Source organism: Sturnus vulgaris, chromosome 22 (genome assembly GCF_052056855.1).
Source record: "Sturnus vulgaris isolate bStuVul1 chromosome 22, bStuVul1.hap1, whole genome shotgun sequence".
NCBI classification, from domain to species: domain Eukaryota; kingdom Metazoa; phylum Chordata; class Aves; order Passeriformes; family Sturnidae; genus Sturnus; species Sturnus vulgaris.
The window spans coordinates 5553592-5574822 of NC_142264.1; the positions used below are offsets into that span (position 1 = coordinate 5553592).

Genomic DNA, 21231 nt, shown 5'->3' on the forward strand with positions numbered 1-21231 from the left:
AAAATAGGAAATGTAGGTTGAGTGTGAAGTATCCCTGGTTTGTACAAACAGAGCTCTTACCTCACTGAATCCTGAAGCACTGGGACCTGCCTTGGCTTAACAATTCCCTAGATCCTTGTCTCCAGCTACAACACAGCTGCCTTAGTCCAACTCCTGTCTCCATCTGGTAAAGACGAACTGAAAGAGCAATGATTGTGTCCTTGTTTGCATCAGATGCCTCATCTCTAAAAACCCTTCCCTTTTTGCCCAATGAGCTAACACTATGAATTTAAGACATGAAAATTTCTTACCAAGTATAATTACAAGATAGATTACGAGGCAATGAAATCACCTTTAACTCACTGATTTTCCAGTACTAACTGTAATTACTTAGCAGTCCCCAAAAATTATACAGGATGTACACACTGATAAAATCTATGGAGAGAGAACCTGACTGCAGTCATTGATATCTGACAGCTGATGACACCGTGCAGTATGTACAGAGACAACCTAAGTGAGAAGGAAGGAAGAAAAAAATATTACTACTGGCACTTATGGAGAAAATTAAAGTCCTGCCTGTTTGTTAAGCATTTTGGTTAGCATTTGGTTTGATCTGAAGCATTCAGCTGACGCAAAGAAGATGAAAAGTTGAATATTTATTATATGGAAAGATAACTTTATTTTCAAAAAAAGAAAAAAACATGTGCAAAGCTGTGGAGTTTGATATCATTAAAAACAATAGCTAAGAGTTGGCATCCTTAAATAGAAAGATTCATATTCCTTCCAATAAATCACTTGGATCATTATCAAACATCATTGTCTCGGTAGTGAAAATCCATTCCTTGTCTGGCATACACATTTTTATGAATGGGAAATGGCATAAAACCATTACCAGGAGGGAATGCTGCAATTCTAGAAAATCAGTGAGAAGTGGCCATTCCCCTGCTATGCTACAACTTTAAAAAGTCACTCTACTTACTTAGGCTTTTTGCAAAGAGTAACCTGGGTCGCAGAGATGATTTGATTTCATCAAGTCCAGCTTAAATTCCAAATTTCATCTACATTCAATGACAGAAGAAGATATACTCAGTCAAACGTTAATTATTTCTTAAGGGTAATTGACATCCAGGATCCTTCCAACAAATGGGGCTGGAAAACCCGCAGCAGATTAATTCAGGGCACCTCATCCTGGGGCCATCAGCACTACCTGTACTACAAATCCTGTAGGCTTTTCCACTGGCCATGCAAAGTCTTCTCTGTTCTCTCAAGGTGGTAACAGTCTCGTCGTGTTTTTATAGCCCAGGAATCACACAGCTAAAAGGTGTCTGGAAACAAAGTCAAAGTCCTTGAAGACAGTCTGCTCCTTACGGGTTAGGAGAGAAACCTCCTCAGGAGGAGTAAGGATTGGCTTTTGGGAAGTGAACTCTTCATCGAAGTTGCTGATGTCTGTTGGATCTTTTAATGTGGGCACAAAGGGGGGTTTCAGCCTCCTGGCAAACAAGGCATCCCAGTCAATTCCCTATAAGAAAAGGAAGGCAACAGGCCAGATTGACACAAAGATTATGAAATGTGGAAGTCAGAGGGAGAAATGCAGCCTCTCTCACGGATCATTTGCAAGATGTCTTACTTCCAATAATTAAAAAAGAAAGAGGGAACTGAAAAAAGCCCAAAACAAACAGCACAGGAGGTGGTGCAGAGATTCCATGCAGTGTATTTTACAGCAACAACTGTATATAGGAGGAACAGAACTACAGCTCAGCCGTGGCCAGGTGGATGTGTGGATCCCAGCAATTTCTGCTGACATCCAAGTTCTTTTCTAGCTCCAGTGCAAAGCCAGACAAGGGTTATAAGGCTAAAAATTTTTGGGTAGATGAGTAATAATGAGGAGGGATGGCAACACTTTTGCCTGGAACAGGCACGTACCCCTGACACAAAGCAATTTAACCTCCATTTCTCTTAAGAGTCATGTGTATCCTGAAAATGCAGGTGATCAAACAGACTGACTGACAATCACTGTCATCACTGGATAATATCTTTGATGCTGCAGTTTGATTTTAAAAGGAATATTTGTTCATGTCTCTAAAGTTAAATATTTGTACATAGAAGCAGCACGATCAGAAATAAACTGTATCTGGAAACATAAAGATCCCAGAAAACAGACCTGGGGTTTGTCATTTCAAGCAAGACTTGAAACATAGTCCTGAATGGATCAATGAGGTGCACTAAGATCTCCCTGATAACAAAGGGAAACAAGCCTCAATACCAACAGAGAGAAAATCACTCTGCTCAAATACAAGAAATAAGGGAGAAATATAAACCAAGTTCCTACCTTAAAAAAGGGCTGGATTTTTATCTCTTCTGCATCTTTTTCCCCTGCTCCCAGTCTACGCTCTGGACATTTCCGAAGCAGCTGCAGAAATATCAGTTCAAAATTAAACAATGAGAACAAGGATGGACAGAAATAATGTTCTGGAGAGAAAAACAAAAGAAAGGCAGTGGATTGATCCCTCGGTGTTTCCTCATTCTCACTTTGCACCAAGGTCATCATCTGCCAGGAATAACTCAGACCTAGTTCCTTGTAAACAATTTTCCAACAGCAATAAGATACCTGCCATAAACTGCATGGAGCATCTCAGCTTAATTGTGCACCTGTGACTATAGGGTCACATTCAAAAACTGAATCCAGCCATTTCTATTGAATGGCTCTGACATTCCTGCCCTTGAATCAACACTTCTCTGTGCCAGACTTAGCAGGAACAGTAGGCAGCCTGCTTAGTCATCCTTACACAGAAGAATTGCATTTATATGAAGAGAAGGAAGAGAAAATAAGTGCAAATTTTAAATATTCCCTTAGCCTATGTAGGCAGCTCCAGACTACACACACAAATGCTGTACAATCCTAATCAAGTCCCTCTGGATCTACTTACACAGTAAATGCAAATTCCTCAGGCTCCCAGAGACCCATCAGCCCTTTACCTTACGGATTATGGAAAGTGCTTCAGTTGAAAGGAATCGTGGATACCGGACTTCATCATTGACAATGCTGTCAAAGACTTCCTCCTCATCATCTCCAGGGAATGGTGACTGCAATTGAGACATTCTATTATTCAATCCACATAGCACCCATTCCTCACTATTAAATAAGCCTGAGAATAGCAGGGAGTTGTATGGATTAATTACTGTTTGGCAATCACTATGAATGAGAAAAATATAACTGAAGTACTAATAAACAATTTGGCTACATTTAGCAAAATTTTACTTCGGGTGGTCAGGTCCCCAAGCCTGGTTAGTGAGATTCCCTGAGGGAAGGGAAGCTGGCCTTACCTCACCAACAAGCATCTCATAAATGAGCACCCCCAGGCCCCACCAGTCCACTGCCCGTGTGTACGAGATGTCTGTCAGCACTTCAGGGGCCAGAAACTCAGGGGTGCCACAGAAGGTGTTTGTCCGGTCCCCAAAACCTATTCCTGTAGGAAAAGAACACTTTGATAAAATCCAGCACAAGTTACTTGATGGATTTGATGCAGCCTCACCTCCTGAAAGCTGTAGTTTGTCACCTGATGTTGTTACCTGGGCAAGGGGAATTGCCAGTGAGAAGTGTAAAACCTGAGGCTCCCAACGACTCCAAATAACAAATATACAGACAATGCTTAAATAAACAGCAAACCCAAGGGAATTTCCTGCATGTTCCACTGCTCATTTACTCATCTACATGTTTCATATTATCCTATATTCTGGCTCCTTTGAGAAAACAAGCACATTTTAAATGCTTTCAAAAGTCTCTTGAAGATTACACAACATGGTATTCTTTGCAAATTCATCATAGGTGAGGGGTTTTTTATTGTTTGTCTTTTAAAATTTTTTTAATGGGGATTAATACAAGTTACACACAAACACCTACTAAAGCTCAGATCGTAAACTGATCCTGATGGGTCAATTTCAGCTTCTCCAGTTACTCACCTTCCTTACACAATCCAAAATCTGCAATCTTCACAAATCCTTCAGCATCTAAAAGGAGATTATCCAATTTCAGGTCCCTGCAGGCAAAGGAGATGAAAGAAAATAGTGGATGAAAACTGAGGATTATCACCTAATATGCTTTTTTGCAAGAGGCGGAAGGTAGATGTTAATAAAGAGAATAAAATCTAGATTGACTAAGGTCTACATTTGGTTTAATTGTGCATTATTTGGAAGACTCCCCTTAATTGATTGATATTTTCCCCTAAATGAAAGGCTCACAGAGCAGCTTGGAGCTGGGTGGGGCTTCATCTGGAAAAGAGCTCCCACAACAGCATGACAAATTACCTGACTATCCCAGTGAAAAAGAAAGCAGTGACTTACAGGTGCCCCCCAGAATGCATTGACATGTCACAGAGGATTAGTCACCTGCAACATGCCAGATGAATAGCTTCTAGGTGACTTTCTCTACTGTGAGCACGATGAACATGCTGATAGCGGCAGGGAAAATAAAGACAGACAGAAAGATTAGAAACACCAGCAAGAGAAGTGAGCTCCAGACACAGCTACAGGAAAAATCAACCTTCAAGTTGCTGAACTGTCTTGAATCTCTGCTGCATTACCTATAAACAATTTTCTTCTCATGCAAGAACTGGAGCCCCAAGACTACACAGGCTGTATAAAACCTACAAGACAGAAACAGTTATCAGGCAATATATGAGATTGAAGTTAAAAATTTATAATGCCTGGAGACAAGAATAATTCTCACTCACTGTGCCATATGCTCCGGAAAGACATCTTCGTGTATGCGCATCATCAGATCCCCCCCTGGAGTGTACTCCATCACAAAACAGGCATGATGGGGGGTCTGGAAACATGCAAACATGTTGACAAGGAACGGATGATCAGAAGAATTGACCACCTCAAAGATTCGCTTCTCGCAGTTCAAGCTGCCAGGATTCAAAGAATGAAAACATCAGTGTTAAACAGATTCAGCAGAAAAGCCTGTTCTGAGAAAGAGAGGGTGAAGAAGAAAATCTTTACATCTTAAGTCAGAGAAATAAAAAGTGTGGCCTAATATAATATTTACCTTATATACTTCCAAACCTTGAGTTTTAGAGTGTTCTTCAGGTGTCATTCTTACAAAAGTTAGACACCATTCTAGATTTCCTTATTTCTGATTTTAGTTAGCCAAATCTTAAGGCTTAAGAGTACCACAGCCAGTACACATCATAACTGTTAACATTTGATTACAGTAGTGGTGGCAATAGTACCATCTCTAGACAAAGCTCACCTATCAATTTCATCTCTCCTAATAATGTCTTTTTTCTTCAAGGCTTTGATGGCATACAGCTTCCCAGTTGCCTTGTATCGGGCCAGCAGTACCTGAAAGACAACAGAAAAACTATACTTTAAACAATCTTGTATTTCCTTATCAGATTACTTTAACTCAATTTGACACCAACTATTTCCATCCACTCCACACAGTCATCCTCAAAACCAAACTCAAGGAACTCAAAAAACAGAGCACTTCTGTTTTGCTCCTTGTGCTGCAGCAGTCCAGAAGGATGTGGGTGTAATTTATGTCCTTCTCCCAAACAGTACCATCACAGCTGGCCCAGTGCTTTAGGAGCACCTCAGAGTTCTCACAGAGGGGGCTAAGCACAATTTTGAGAATGGAGCTCTTCCACTAGTGATCCTCATGAAAGGAATGGTAATGGTGGGCTTTGATTTAGCACTCTCAGGACAGCTTTCTCCAGGCTTCGAAGTCACAAATCCTCAGGAATTCTGTTAACAACAGTTACCAGCTGCTGGGCTGGGTTTGATCTCTCCTGTTCTGCAGTGTTTCTATTCAGACTCCCAGGCAGAGCCCCATTGTCACAACCACTGCCCTCCTCCACAGTGTACTTCTCTACTACCTTCCCAAAGTGGCCGCGGCCCAACATAGCAATGCAGTGAAAATCCTCGAGCTCCACTGTCCTTTTCCTGCAGTGAAACAGAGAAGAGACAGTACCCAAGAGATGCATGAGCAGGTAACAAAGGACTGTGTGTTTATGTCAAGAGAGGAAGCTCTGTATAGAAAAAAGGAAAGCAAACAGCTGTGCCAACCACCCCTCACCTAATCCTGACAACTAAAGCTTGTGCTGCTCTTCTGCCACTTAAGAAAGAAGAAGGTAACCTCGATGTAAGGAAATTGGCAGCAGTCTGACTTCCACCTGTACTGGCAACAGGAGCAACAATTCTGACTCTTCTACGCTTGTTCTCTCAGTTACTTTCAGGAACAGGATTAGTTCCTCTCCATCCCCATCCTTGGCTAGTAAAACTCAATTTCAGCTATGCTCCTTTAATCAGGCTCAGCAGCAATTGTAATCGGACATGAACATGTCTACAGTGCTAGGAGGACAAGGGTGTAAGAAGAACAGAAGTTCTTAAGCAGGAACTGGAAATTAAACACACTGGGACAACAGACAATATGTTGTTGGAAGAAAACAGCTGAATAAAGAGATGCCATAGAAGGTAATGTCAGCCACAAAGTGTCATCAAGGAAACTCAGGCTAAAAAATTGCTAGCAAATGATTAAAAAACCCAAAATAACCTACACCCTAAATGTTTTAGTCCAGGATCATTTTTAAAAGGCAAGAGACACTCCATACTCCTCTAGTAAAGTGAAAGAAGAGCTGAGTATCTGTCCATGAAGATTTTGCTATTTCTGCTTTTTAAGTCAGTCTTTGTTCAACAACAGTAAACTGGTTTTTTTACTTGTCTTGGGTATATTTACTGCTGTGTATCCCTGTTACATACAAAATGTGTCTGTACAAGTGCCACAGACTATAATCAACTGCCTGTTTGATGTCTCCCATCATAATGAGAGACAATGTACTGCAAATCAATAGAAATAGAAGAGTGTGAGGGATGCTAAAAGTAGTTCTGGAATGTATTACTTAGCACACAGACATCTAAATGTACTACACTACAGCACTTCAAACACAAGGAAGCCCTTAAAGACAACTAAATGACTTTACCTTCCACTAAATCACCTCTTACACTGCAGTTCTCAGTCTACCAATAGGTTCACTATTTGGGTTAATGAACAGACACAGCAGACATTTAGATAAGTGAAGTTCAGAGCACATTTTTCATTGTATTGTCCCCATTCAGCATTAAGAATCTGCTGCTGAGAAACCAAAGCAGACTTTGAGCAGAATTTTAGACTTCATGCTCAAAAATTTGAGCCCAGTGACACTTTAATATACGACCTGAGACAGTCCATGCTATCCACAGTTACCTTGGAGACGCTGGGATTGGAAATCTGGTTACAGGAGAGCTGCAAGACTTCTCCTCAACATGTAGCCTCTTCAGGCACTAGGAGGAGAAAGAAAATACACTGGCTCATTCTCTGAAATCACCAAGTCTAACCTGAACACCACTTCCAATTTTTCTCCTCTGTCAAGATCTAGAATGACCACACACATGTTCTTGCAGATGTTCACTGCCTCTGCTTGGAGGTAAGTAGCACAAAAACAGATTATCTATGAGCACACTAAACTATTCGCCTGTACAATAATTTTTATAGGGTCAAATATTTTAAAATAAACACTTTTAAAAGTCTAGGATAGAACATTTACTTCCTAGAAAATGGCATCTCATGTCTAGAGTTACAATGATCAAAGAATGAAGTTTCCTCAGTCACAAAAGCCAAATGAGAAAGGGTAAAATGTGGTAGAACAGGTCATTTTACTGTTTACTGCTCAAAGCAATTTTCCTGCTCCTTCCTGTCAGAAAAGTAAAGCTGCTCTTGGTTTTGCCCAGTTTCTTCAATGACAAAGAACCTCACTTGCTCCTAAAAGCCTGCTGACCCTCCTTCCCTGCTTTCTCTGTGCAGTCTGTACTGTACTCTTGCCCTGAACTCCCAATGCTGACCTACCTCCCATTTTGCTTCTCCAAGAAAAGCAAGTTATAATTTTTAAAAAAGAGGGGTAAAAGAAAAGTGCAACTCTTTTTGAAGACTCCCTGCCAAAACAATTCACTGGATTCTGGATTCCTGGAGATCAGCCAGCTAATGAGGCACCTGCCTAAAGCATAGCAAATTTCTTCAGTAATAAATAAATAAGAACAAGGCCTTGAAAGAACACCAACCAGCAAAGACAAAATTCCCAATTAGCCCAGGTGGATACCGGAGAATCTGCAGGAGTTGGTGTTGATTCCTTGGAGTTGGCCATCAGAAAAAGGCGTGGGGGCTTGGGTGGTGCTTCATCAGCAAATGCAAGCTTGGCCACAGGGAAGTCACTGTATTTGTAAGACAGAATTGAAGGAAATTTTGCCTTAGAGCAGAGTATTGTACACAGACACCTTTGTATCACCTCTGCTGTGCTAGTTCAGTCCAAATCACGGTACAACAGGACTCCCTGACTCACACCATAAGTCTGTGAAGTACCAACATGATATATTCTCTTCTACATTAATTAAAAGTTGATTACTCACATTCTAACACTGGCTCTCTGATGCTATAAAATTAACGAAACACAGGTATGTACAAATAAGTCAAGAATTTAAATAAATCTTGACTTTAATAGAAACACAGTAACTGAGTCGCTTTTTTTCTTTCTTAGGTCTTGTGCATCAGTGGGAATAATCTCTTTAGAGAATAACTAATTCCACTAAAAAATTTATTTTGGGGGAATATGTCCCTTCTGAGTACTACATTAGTCATGAGAGCAGAATGCATTTTTATCACAACAATCACATGGTGACCTTGCATAGATCAGTTACTCTACTGGTGAAGACATTTAATGAATGGAATTTTCTTTCCTTTTGAGCACAGAAACTGTACATCTTTTTGTAGACAGATAAATTTTTCTCTTTAGTATCTTCCTCCACTTCAGTAAGGTGCAACATAATTTTAAGATTTACCCTACACCCATTCCAGAGTGTTACACAACACTCAGGACATCACTTACCTACTCAATTTGGACACTGAATCACCATGACTTTGTGGGGAAACTGGAGGAAAGTCTGTGTGATCTGGATCATGAAGTGGAGGACTCAGAGTGCTGATGGAACTACAGGGAGGGAGGAAACTCATCATCAGGCGACCCCAAGCTGCAACATTCATGTTCATTTGAGGAGCTCGGAGAAATTCCTTCCCTGGAGGAGTCAGAGTCAAACCACCAGTAAGATTACACAAATTACAGTCTCATGTAGTGTTAAACTCTAGTTTTCAACCAAACACCCGTGGGTTACTCCAAAAGGGCAGCTCACCCTTGGGAGAATGAGGTTTTCTTCAGGGAATAAAGATGAATGATGATGATGATGGAACAGATCTGCTATTTCATCTAAGTTCAGTTCCATATAATACCATAACAATCTTGAAGTTGAAATTGAATAGAACATTAAAAATTGATTTTACTTCAAGTCAGGTTTTCTTCTCTTTCAACACTACATTTTAATTACACAGTCTGTTAACAGGAAGTTTTTGAAAATGTGTTAAAAAGTAAAACATTTGGGATATTTTCATTATTTTTACTACTTCCTGAAGAGTATAAATATAAAATCTCATTTATCCTCACTGCCACAAAAGCTCAGTATGTAAAGTTTCACCTTATTCAGCTTCACAAGAAAGAATTTGCAGAGAAATAAGAAACTATGCAAGCTATTCCAGTCCACAAATCTCATATATCAGATGTCAGCTCTAGAGACTTGATAGACAGTCAGTATCCTGTTCATGCTACAGTGTTCTGCAATTCAGAGTTTTCCTGAAAACCTTCCAATATCTGTTCATCAGTAACAGAAGAGCTGGTTAAATTAGTACAGTTTGAGTCCTGGATCTTCTCATAGAATCGTGGAACGGTTTGGATTGGAAGGGACCTTAATGACCATCTAATTCAAACCCCCTGCCATGGGCAGAGGCACCTTTCACTATCCCAGGTTGCTCCAAGCCCCATCCAATCTGGCCTTGGACACTTCCAGGAATGCAGCAGCCACAGCTTCTCTGGGCAACCTGTGCCTCACCACCCTCACAGGGAACAATTTCTTCCCAATATCCCATCTAATCCTGCCCTATCAGTGGGAAGCCATTCTCCCTTGGTCCTGTCACTCCAGACCCTTAGCCAGAGTCCCTCTCCAGCTTTCTTGGAGCCTCTTTAAGGCACTGGGAGGGGCTCCAAGGTCTCTCGAGAGCCTTCTCTGAGCTGAGCAGCCCCAATTCTCTCAGCCTGTGTCCAAAGCAGAGGAGCTCCAGCCCTCTGAGCATCTTGGTGGCCCTCCCTGCTCCAAGAGGTCCATGTCCTTCTTATGCTGGAGGCCCCAGTGCTAAGTAGTCTGTTAAATAACTAGCAATTAAATCCTCCTAGTAATGTTAATTGTGAGTAACAGCACCACGACAATACTACATTACAGATGGTGCTGCACCCAGACTGCCTGCACTTAATGTAACTGAACAAACTTTCACATACACAGTAATTAGCAAGAGTTTTAATCTCTCAGATTGAGTAGGACAGCAGAACGTGCTTGTGCAAACCCCTGCTCTCACCCTGGACAGTCATTTCTCCAGCACCTCACCTTTCTGCTTGGGGAAAATGCGCTTCTGACGCTGCAGTTTTGGCTTCCTCTCAATGACAGGATTACAGAACATCACCTGTCAGAGAAGCAAAAGGGATTAGTCAGGATTCTCCATTTCAACTGTAAACCCAAATTTTCACACATGCCTGTCTTCTCATCAAAATCTCCCTTTCTATCTGTTTGGCAAGTTTCAAGTCACACCCAGACTCCAGACTCAGTTATTCCAGATTCACCCTCTAATCAGTTTCTACTTTAGTTGTGGGTTTAGAGATTGGAATTATCTGCTACCTGAAATTGAGAAAATCCCCAGAATTAAGACTTTATCTGGTTTGTGAAGCCATGCATATAAAACACACCCATTTGTAGGGTAACAGACACAGTAGTTCATGGCACAGAAGTAAAACCAAAAAAAAAAAAACAAAAGCAAATGCCACAAACCAACCACAAAAAACATGAAGGCAAGGAGAGGAGGCAAATTTCGGTACATGAGGTTCAGATCCTACTTTAGAATGATAACCACAGGAACTTTCATCACAACACAAAGGAGAAAATACTGAGGCTTTTAAGGGATTATCGAGATGATCTCTACATTGATGGTACTTCAAACTATTATTAGCCTCAGAAAGATGATAAAATAAGCATAGCCAGAGGGAGTTTGGAGCTCTGATTCTACAGTCTCTGTGATTCAATCCTGACCATTAAACCATATGTTTAATTAAAGTGCCACCAATGACTCATAATGAAAGCAAATAAAAACGAACTGATTTTCACAGCACACACACACATAATTGCAGTGGAGCAGCTGAAGAGTCACTCCAGGCTATGGCATGTGCACATCTATTCTATCATGTTGCTCCTTATTCTTATATGGGTTATTGATGCAAGAGGGTTTCAGGTATCATTCTCCCCTTCTAGATTATTGCTCCTTCCATTCTTTGTATTCTGGGTCGAACAACTGCTTTCAGGGCAGACACCCTAAACAGACAGAATTCCCTGAAAAAGAAACAAATCTTACATTTATACCTCTGCAAAAAGCATTCCTTGGGGCTCCAGCGAGAGGCACATCCCATGACGTTCATTATCAAGAAAATCATCCAAACGTAAGAACTTCACTGCACAGAGTTCTCTCCAATCTCTCCAATAAATTGCAATTTCTAGCTCACGAGACTGGTGGGATGGGTGAATGGTGGGGGAGAAAACAAAGGCAGAATAATTACATACTGCTCCATGCTCAGGAAATGGCACATGTATTTGTTAAAAAAAAAAAAAAGAATCAGTAAACTAAAGATTATGCATAAAAAAATTCTTTAGTGCTTCTGTTCCCTGCTTTTGATGTTTTCAGATCTTTGTAGCTACAGACCCTCTTGGAGGTTGCTGTCTTGGCTCCCCATTTAGAAATCCCTAAGAGCCACTTTGCTGATAAGATGAAATAAAACTGCTCAGATAAGGAGAGAAGGACAGCAGATGCTGTTCAATCTGCATCTCTGGCAGAGATGCTCTGCCTTCAGGGGAAGGCTGAGCTAACTGGCAAATCAAAGGACATGGGGACAGCAGCAATACAGGGTTGACCCAAGTGGAATGGCACCTAAACAAGCAAATCAGGTAAGGTTAAATGGAAAAGCAAACACCACATGAATCTGAGGCAGACTTACTCGGTCCAGCTCAATGGCAAAGCTCTGGTCCCACGCCTGGTTATTAACTGGTCCCCAGTTTGTTTGGCCAACCACTTTATTGTCCACTTTGAGCACAGCAAGGACCTCATCTGGACAAAGAAGGAAACATGGATTATAACGTTTTACCAAAGAAAATCTCTCATGCTGAAGGTGGACATCCCAACCAATTTCCAGGAGAGTCCTAGGAGGACCAGGCAAAATGCAATTCCTTCTCTCTCTTACTTTTGCAGAAATCAGGTTTCTGATAACAACACTCATTCCAGGATGATCCAGTGAAAAGCCCCCTTGCTCTGATGTGCCACCAGCAGGTCAAAAGGGAGCCCTGTACTCACTGCATGGCTCTTCATTCCGGTATTTTCCTGCAACACCACGGCCATGGATGCCCAAGCCAACTCGTGTCCGGGAAAGGGACCTCAAATCACTTGGGCTGCCACAGATGGGAGAAGAACTTGTCATTCGGGAACGTCCTGGAACATTTTCCAATAGATCCTGACATCCCATCAGTCTCACTTCCAGTGTTCCTGAGGAATTTTAGGAGAATAAGAAATATTATTTTGTAAAAGATAAAGTGACTCCAGTCAGCCTGACCTCAAAAAGGTCCCAGAATTTCTCAGATTCATAATTTCTTAGTTAATAGTTTAAATTGACTCCGCATTAACAGACTGCAAATCTGTATGCTCAGAAAGCTCTGCCTGACCTAGAAGACAGAAGTCCAGCTCCTAGAAAATCCAATGTCCATATAACAACAAGAAGAAATAGAATTATTTTTTCTCTCTGTCCTCCTCACAACAACATGTCATGCAGGATCCCTTTACCTGTAAGGGCTGTAGGTTTGATGACTGAAGTGGGCTGGATGCTGCTGTGCCGGGCTCCCAGGGAGGAAGTGTTTACTAGTTCCTGTTTGATGAGTGCTCTTTTTGGGTGATCAGGAGAAAGCTCACTGAGCTGACGTTCCAGGGAGAAGCGCAGCAGATCAATCTTCTGAGAGGACTCTTGCAAACGACCCTGAGCCTACCAGTGTGAAGGAGAACAGAAAGCAGGCAGAAGTTTTCCATGGAGAGCCTCAGACAAGGTATTATTAGAGTAAGCTTAGAAAAAACCCAACAAGACATCTTGCTAATACAGGACAAAGACAAAATATTTTCCAATAGAGCTTGAACCACTTCTGATGTCCCTGAGAAATTTCACCATAGCAAGGAACGCTGTCCCTAGAAGGGAAAGTGATCCCAGTCTGTCTCCACAGAGAGACAGGAAATTCCTGAATTAATAACTTGGTTAACCCTGCTCATTCATGCTAAATCACTAATGTGGGGGCATGAAACCATCCTCTCAAGAAGGCCTGAGCAATGTCTGCTTACCTCAGCCAAAAATTTGCGATCCTGTACCCGGCTCCCCCCCAGGATCTTCAGCACATTTTTCGCCCCCTCTGCCACAGCAGCTTCAATGCGCAGGTGATGCCTCAGCTCCTCGATCCGCAGCTCCAAAGCACTGATGGTGGTCCCCATCCTCACTGGCCATTTGAGAGGTAAAACATGGCAAGGATGAAAATCAGCCAAGTACTGGGCTCTGTCTGCATCTGAATCAGTTCCTTAAAGGATGTTACCTGCTGGATCCACTGTATCTTCCATCCCTCCTGCTGCCTGAGATACTTTGACAATGTGCATGCGGATTATTTCAATCTTTGTCTTGCTGTCCTGAAGCATCTGCTGAGCCGTAGCCAACAGCTTCCGCTCCTGCCAAAAGGGATCAGATGCAGAGAGAGAACCATGAGCACTAAAAATGGGTGATCATGATGTGCTCACATACGAGGTGAGGTGGTACTTGCACGAAGTCATAACTGACTCTGAAATGGAATACACAAGTGGTTATGTAAAGGAGGCACCACTGAGAATCAAGGACTCTGAGATCACGATTTCCATTTGCAGAGGGAAAGGACAGGTCAAGGATGTGCTCAGTTAATACCAAATCCTGCAGTCACTGAGACTTGTTCCCTGGTTAACTGTGCTTACAGTGTTCTGTGAGCAGAGGTTTTGAACAAATAAAATATCAGAGCCCTCTTACACTGCTGGTCTTATTGAATTAAGCTTCATAATAAGCCTGGATTTGAAATGTTTTAAATTATCTTTTGACTTTTAAATACGATTATGCCAAACTAAAAAAATGAGATTAATATGAATCCAGTAAACCTCTGAAAATTTTTCTCACATAAAGAGATGCTGTGCTTTATCCTAAACAACTCATTGATATCAAAACATCACACCAACTAACTCAGTTACACCACCAATGCTTTCTTAGCTTTCTTTACTCATCAGTGACTTAATGTACCTCTTATGTGCCCTTAGGCACTGTCATTATGCTCAGACTCAAAGAGCTAGGATTCAGGCAAACAAGCTTTGCAAATTAATTTCTCTCCTACATCAATTATCAGAGAGAGATTTGTGTACAGACTTAAAATACAAATTTTGATCCAGTAATCCATGCTCCCAAATGGCTCTTTACTCCTGCTTACCTTGGATGTTGAATACATTTGGATCATGTTCTCAGCTCCTTGCTTCACTTTCATTTCAACATGCAGCTGCTTTTTCAAAGCTTCAACCTTCCTTGCCATGGGGTCTGGATTTCTTTCCCAGAGACAGGGATCTGGAGATACAGATCCATCTGCACAAACAACACAATCCATACCATTAGTCTTTTTGTCTCATTTCATTTCACTGGGTTACAGATGGGTGATGCTGCAAAGGAAAGTTAGGCTATAAAATAAGGTACAAAAAGGTCTTGCCTACAAAACTGACTGGGAAACACTTTCAAATGAAGTTCAAGTCATATCTGTAAATATTTCTTAATTTATCAATGAACCTGTCCTAACAAGCACTCTTTCCATTTTATACTCATTCATCCTATAAAACACTCTGATGTTCAACTGCCCAGAAACTCTTATTCAAATCTCTTCATTTCCACCTACAGCCTATTCCTGAATATTGCCCATGCCCACCAATCTCAGCTGGTTTTCTCCCTACACCTCCTTTCACCTTTATAGCACCATTCTGAACTTTTTATACCACAGACAATTTCATCAGCTAAGTACCAAGAAGCTCCCACTACTCATGAGTCCTCAGTAATAGACTGTATCAATTCAATATCTCTAGAGATTGAAGCACTCTAACACAATGTTCCAGTCAATCATGACCCAAGGCCTACCTGTTGTACTCTCCTCCTTGTCTGTTATCACAATCCTTGCATTGAGCTCCTGAAGTTCCCAGTGCAGCTGCTCCAGTTTTCGGTTGGAAGATTTCAGCACGTGCTCGATGTGAGCAAGATTCTTTCTGTCTGTTGTTGCTTTGCGCAGGTTTTCTGCTCCCTCTTTGATTTTCAGCTCTTTCTGTATAGCCCGGCGAAGCAGCTCCTTCTCACCCTCCAGTTTCTGCTGGAAGCTTGGATCCATTAAGTTCACACCATTGCCCAGCTGCAAGAGAGAGCTGCCCTGCAGCCCAAGAACATTGAGCAAGAGGATTTCAGAGAGAACATTGTCCAACTGTTTTTATGACTGCAGCAATACCCTCATAAGATTCCACTCCTTCATTTCAGAAATTCTGAAATCAATCTTTTCACCCATTTTTCAAGAAGACAAACCTACATTTCAATTGCCGAGGACAGAAAACAACTTTGATCTTAACATGCCTTAATTTAAAACATAGTGGAGAAAAACCCTCCTCTTACTTGTCCCCTTGTTATTTAATGTCTACACACATCTTTGTTTTTCAAGAATCAAAGCTCAGCCAATATTTGCTCTTATTCTGAACAACATTAACTTTTGCCAGTATGATATTTTAGATATACATTTTTATCTGATTATGCCTCGATGCTGCTCAAAGACACATTTCAGCTAATCTGTTAGAGGTTTTAGGAATGCCACAAGTATGTGTTAACTCTCAGCTGTTGTCCCTGAAGAAGAAAAACACAAGCCCTACAGCTGTTTCTACAAATGATCAAGGAAAAGAATAAGTTTGACTGTCTGCTGTGTCTGAAAAGGTGAGCAGACTTGTGTCTCAATCTCTGTTCTCTAAAGGCCACGTTAAACACGTGATTTTTTTGAGTAGCATTAGTGGCATTCACACTTGTCCCGGGCTTTGTTTTACATAACTTCCAATACTACTTGTTCTGGTGATATATGGCTCAGCAACAGCTCTGGACAGAGCTGCTCTGTGCACAGACTCTGGACATGCCCAGTTTGGGCAGAGCAGAGGTTTTATCTCACTGCCCAAATAAACACTGGATTCAGGCAGGAGCTGTAAAGCATCCCTAAGGGTGCTACCCAACACCAGAACACATCCAAGCAAGAGCCTGTGCTTCTCTCTTCAACAGGAAGAGCAGCTTTAAGGCATCCAAAGCAATGAATGCATTCATAATCTTAGATTAATGACTCACACCCATGGCTTAAATGCCAAAGAAATGGTCAAGCACTGCTACAGTAAATGGCTTAACATCGCAGAGCACATCAGGACCTAAAGACAGGGCTCGGGAATCCTGACTTGTTTTCACACTCTGTCACTGGTTGACCACATTTCCAACAACAAACCACGCTGGCTTTGTGTTACTCATGTACATTAATGCACTTCCAGAGTGTGCTGTGCATCCAAAGTCTCTTCCAGAAACAATTACTTAATCAAAGACTCAACCAAACATCCTTGATTAGTTTTTGCTACAATTTCAGTCCAATAGCACAATGAAAAAGGGAAAAAATCCGTTTTAAAAGTTGGCCTAAATCCAAGATTTGGCCACAATAGCCAAAATAGGAGTTGTTCAGATTGGTAAAGAAACAAAAAGGTTCAGACTAACATCCTGATTCCAGGAAGTTCTCGCCCAATTAGTAAAGCCAGGAACTAAGCCAGAGCTTTGAAAGACATCCAAAGTTTTGTGAGGAAGAACTTGAATCATGGAGTTCCTGAGTCACAGGCAACCTTTACCAGCCCTAAGCTGGAAAATCAAAAAGCTCTTTATCCAGTCTGCAACAAGTTATTAAAAGGAGTTTGATGGTTACAATCCTCATTTAAATAACTAATAAAAGAACATAGACTCATCTTCTATCCAAACTATGCAAATGGGTGTAAGAATTTCCCTCCCTGGATCCACTCAGAGCAAAGGAATGAGCAGTGGTACAACAGTAATACCAATAAAAGGTGCTGAATATGAAGCTCTGGGCATTGATTCAGAGAACAGGTACAGTCTCTGCAGTTCTCAGGTCAATTTTCCTCCACATCAGTCTCTGTCAAAAGCTAATCTGAATATCGGTTAATGCAGCAGGCTAAATTTCGAAATACATTTAGAATGCAACATGTTTCACTTCCCCATCTTCCGCTTTGTGGATCAGAGGGTGCCATAACATCGTTTGCTCCAGGAAGATAAAATACTCCATTTTTGAGAAGCATGGGAAAGAAAAATTGCATGTGGGTTGAGCCATTTTGCCTTCTGGCTCAGGAATTTCAGTGGGGTGTCAGGACAGTGCCACAGCCTGTGTTGCAGCTGTTCTTGGGTTCCCTGGGAAGGTCAGTCTCCAACACAATCCTGAAATGCATTTACAGTTTGCAGAGAAGTACCCAAAGTAGCTGAAATTGGCTTGCTTTTGGCACTTATAGTGGGGATGTATGGGGAGCTCACCCAGGGCTTCTGCCAGGCTCGTGTCATACCCAAATATCCAGACTGCTTTCTAACTAGCAAAAATTTCAGCAGTATGAGTTACACTTAATCCTCTGGATTGCAGCCAGGGAGATCCCATCCCATCAAGTATGCTCAGCTTGGAAATGAGTTTCACCTGCACAAAACTCAGAGCAGACCTGGCCTTTACACTTTCACCACTAACACAGAAATTCATTTATAATTTGATTTAATAAGCCAGTGGTGAGGCTGCCATCCTCTCTGCAGCCCAAACATTCCCAGGACATCTTAAATCCCATCTTTCACAGCAACTTTGTGCTGTAGGGATGACGCCCATGTTAGGGAACCTCATGCCAGCCACATTCATGTCTAACAATAAAAAGTCACTAACTTAGTGACTAACTCAGTGACAAAAGTCACTAACTTAGTGGCTAACTTAGGAAAAAGGCATTTGTGGTCCTGCCTGGAGCCTTCCCAACTCCAAGGCTGAGGGTGGGAAGCAGCGAGCCCAGGAAGCGCCGGGATGGGAAGAAGCCGGTCGGGCGCCAGCCAGCGCTCTTTGTGTCGGTCTCTCTGTCCCTTCTTTCCCAGATTAGGCTTGAAACTTTCGTCTCATGGGAAGAAGGAAGGACATCTCCCCCTCTCTGGGGAGCTTGTTTCAGACACGAATGTTTTCCCAGCACGGAGCCTGGCTGCCCTCCCGGCCCCGCGCCAGCCCTGCCTCGCCTCCAACACCATCTCGACGCCGAGAGATTTCCTCAGTAGGCACCAACTTGGCCCGAACTCCATTTCCCTGAGGCGAAGAGGGACATTTTTAGGGGATCCCACCAGCTTCCCACATCTTCTCCCACCTCCTTGGGGCGCGGCCATGCGAGCGGAGGGGGAGCGGCACGAAGCCCCTCAGCACAGCCGCCTCTGCCGGGGCTCCCGGCGGGGCGGGACGCGGGACTTTGCGGCGGGGGATGGATGGAGGGACCCCCAAAGGGCACAGGGACTCCCAGAGGGCGCAGGGCCGCAGAGCTTTCCCGGCGAGGACATGGATGGAGGGACCTCCGAAGGGCGGAGCGGTGCTTTCCCCGTGAAGAACCCCCGAAGGGCGGAGCGGGGTGCGGTGCTTTCCCGGCGGGGCATGGATGGAGGGACCTCTAAAGAGTATAAGGATCCCAAAGGGCACAGGGAACCCCAAAAGGCGCGGGCACAGCCTTCCCCCAAGGCGCTGCTCGCCCCGCTGCCACCCCCGAGCCCTCAGCGCTCACCTGCGGGGTCGCCATTGCCGCCATTGCTCCGCCCGGACCGGCACTTTTCAAACTCGGCGGTCCCGGGGCCGCCGCCAGCGCCCTCTCGCGGGGGCGGCCCGGGGGAGCCGCCGGCGGGCGGCCCTCGGGAGCGGGAGCGGGACAAGGAGCGGGAGCCGCCCTTCCCCACACGGCCCCGGGGCAGCCGCCGCTCCAGCCCCCGGCTGAGGTGGGGCCGCCCCCGCCCGCCCCGAAGGAAAACGCGCGGCCGAGGTCCCGTGAGGCGGCGGGAAGGAGCGAGGGCGCCGCGGACGCGGAGGTACCGGACAGCGCCCGCCGGGGAAGGAGAGGCTGGAGAGAGGCTGGAGGGGTCAGTGCCCGCCGGGGCACAGCGGCTGCGGGCCCGTGCCGAAGGGAGGGGACGGGAGGCAGAGTGGCGGGTCCCCCGCTCCGTCCCTCTGGAAGCCCTGAGCAGAAACGCCCGCGGGTGGCCCCGGCCGGGCCCGTTGTGCTCGGGCCGTCGGTGGTTCCCTGTTTCAGTTCTCCACTCGTGACCGGTGCTTGTTCGCACGGATACCAGCAAAGTGCAGCTCTCCTTGCGACGGGATCCCTGCATCCCATCCCTGGAACGGGGCGATGCCTTCACAGTGCTGGGCTCCGGGGAAATTTTTCCGTATAGAACTGCCCCTTCACACGCAGGATCTGGTGTTTCTGTGAATATTTGAGTGAAAAAACATCCCGCATGCACTGGCGAGGCTGGCAACAATCCTCCAGCTATTGTAGTGAAAAAACACCGTGTTGCAGTACTGCCACAGCCTCACAGAACCGACAGTGTGTTAGTATTTAAAACAAATGAAAAAGATAGTTGTTGCTTTCAGGTGTTTAATGACACTCCTCAGCAGTATCACATAATACTACCACCCTACTAATAAGCTTTTCAATCATGGAGCACAACTGTGAATCAGAATGAATTTGGAGGTGATAGTATTCCCACATACAAATTTAGAAATATACTAATAAACAGATGTGTGTTCCTTTTACTTAATTAGAACAGTTTTTCTAGCCTAAATATTTTGTAAGTGATTTACAACTGAGTAATTAATGAAAGGAACTCATCATAAAATTAAAAATTTGGACGTAGCTTAAATGACTTGAATTAATAAAGCCTTAAACTAATACAAAACCTTTGAATATGTCCCTGTTGTTAATAAAGTGAGTGCATTTGATTAATATAATCCCTTCAGAAACCCGATGCTATTAAGAACATGGTCCAGGCTCTGCTTAGTGTTTAAGCAATTTTAATTTGACTGTTCATTCAGTGGAAATACTGGAGAGGAGAAAATCAAACTAGTAAGTGTAGATTGAGTTCCCGAGGAGCAGAGACACTTCCACACCTCCAAAAGATCCGTCCCAGCAGTCGGGATCAGGGCTGTGTTTGGCTGTCCCTGGGGATGTGCTCGGGGGTCTCTGGCTGGGACGGTGCCTGCAGGGGTCCTTTGCCCACCATGCACTCGGGGTTCACAGAGTGGCTTCCCCCTCTTTCCTTCAGGTCTCAGGCCCTCCAGGACAGGCAGAGGAAGGGCAGGGGGCAGTTCAGGGCTGTTGGGGAGCTGGACTTCCGCAGGCTGGAGGGAAAGGGCTGGCTCTCAGCTCCCAGGTGCTCCCAGAGTCTGTGTCCCTGGCAACCCAATGTCCCAGCCCCATTCCCCGGGCGTGGTTCAGCTGTGTCCCGCAAACCCAGCGGAGAGAGGGGGCCGGGCAGCAGTGGGATCAGCAGTTCCTGCCCATGCGGCAAGCCCCTGGCCCGCGGGAAGATAAAGTGTCACAACTGGGAGCACGACGTGCCCCTCCAGGATCGCGCAGGGCACCATGCCCTGCTGCCAGGGCTGAGCCCGAAGCAGGTCCGGCCCAGGAGCCTGGCAAGGGGCAGCGGCACCGGCCTGGGAGCTGTGCGGACTCTTTGGGGGTCCCCGGAGCAGGGCGGGGGCTAAAGGTGCGTCCCGACCTTGGACCGGCAGCCCCTGTCCTCCATTATACCCCACAGAGCACATTCACGCGGAGAAGGTGATCATCAAGAAAAAGTCTGAAAAGTTTCGATTTTTAATCCAGGAGAGGGGAGGAAGGACATTAAGCAGAAATCTGTTTCCCGCAGGAAGCAAGTGTCGTGTATCAGTCAC

At 44.0% G+C, this 21231-nt stretch overlaps 1 protein-coding gene across 1 annotated transcript; it reads right to left on the bottom strand.

The window, feature by feature from the left end:
- Nucleotides 1-634: 634 nt before the first annotated feature.
- PKN3 (protein kinase N3) lies at nucleotides 635-19166 on the bottom strand. Its single transcript, XM_014873177.2, has 22 exons — nucleotides 19076-19166; nucleotides 15366-15648; nucleotides 14677-14825; nucleotides 13771-13900; nucleotides 13526-13677; nucleotides 12983-13178; nucleotides 12500-12688; nucleotides 12147-12256; nucleotides 11518-11661; nucleotides 10495-10570; nucleotides 8895-9081; nucleotides 8112-8223; nucleotides 7223-7299; nucleotides 5856-5922; nucleotides 5231-5322; nucleotides 4710-4886; nucleotides 4560-4622; nucleotides 3940-4016; nucleotides 3304-3446; nucleotides 2956-3063; nucleotides 2309-2389; nucleotides 635-1498 (listed from the first exon to the last, which is right to left on the bottom strand). Exons 1-22 carry the CDS (start codon nucleotides 19097-19099, stop codon nucleotides 1286-1288), a joined length of 2850 nt encoding a protein of 949 aa, XP_014728663.1. The 5' UTR covers nucleotides 19100-19166; the 3' UTR covers nucleotides 635-1285.
- Between the last annotated feature and the right edge of the window lie 2065 nt (nucleotides 19167-21231).

Excerpts from the sequence above, each read along its gene's own strand:
- PKN3 (XM_014873177.2), bottom strand. The coding sequence starts at position 19,099 with ATGGCGGCAATGGCGACCCCGCAG. Across the intron at positions 9,082-10,494 it reads CATTTTCCCCAAGCAGAAAG|GGAAGGAATTTCTCCGAGCT; the intron begins GTGAGGTGCTGG and ends TGACTCCTCCAG. Across the intron at positions 2,390-2,955 it reads CACTTTCCATAATCCGTAAG|CTGCTTCGGAAATGTCCAGA; the intron begins GTAAAGGGCTGA and ends ATATTTCTGCAG.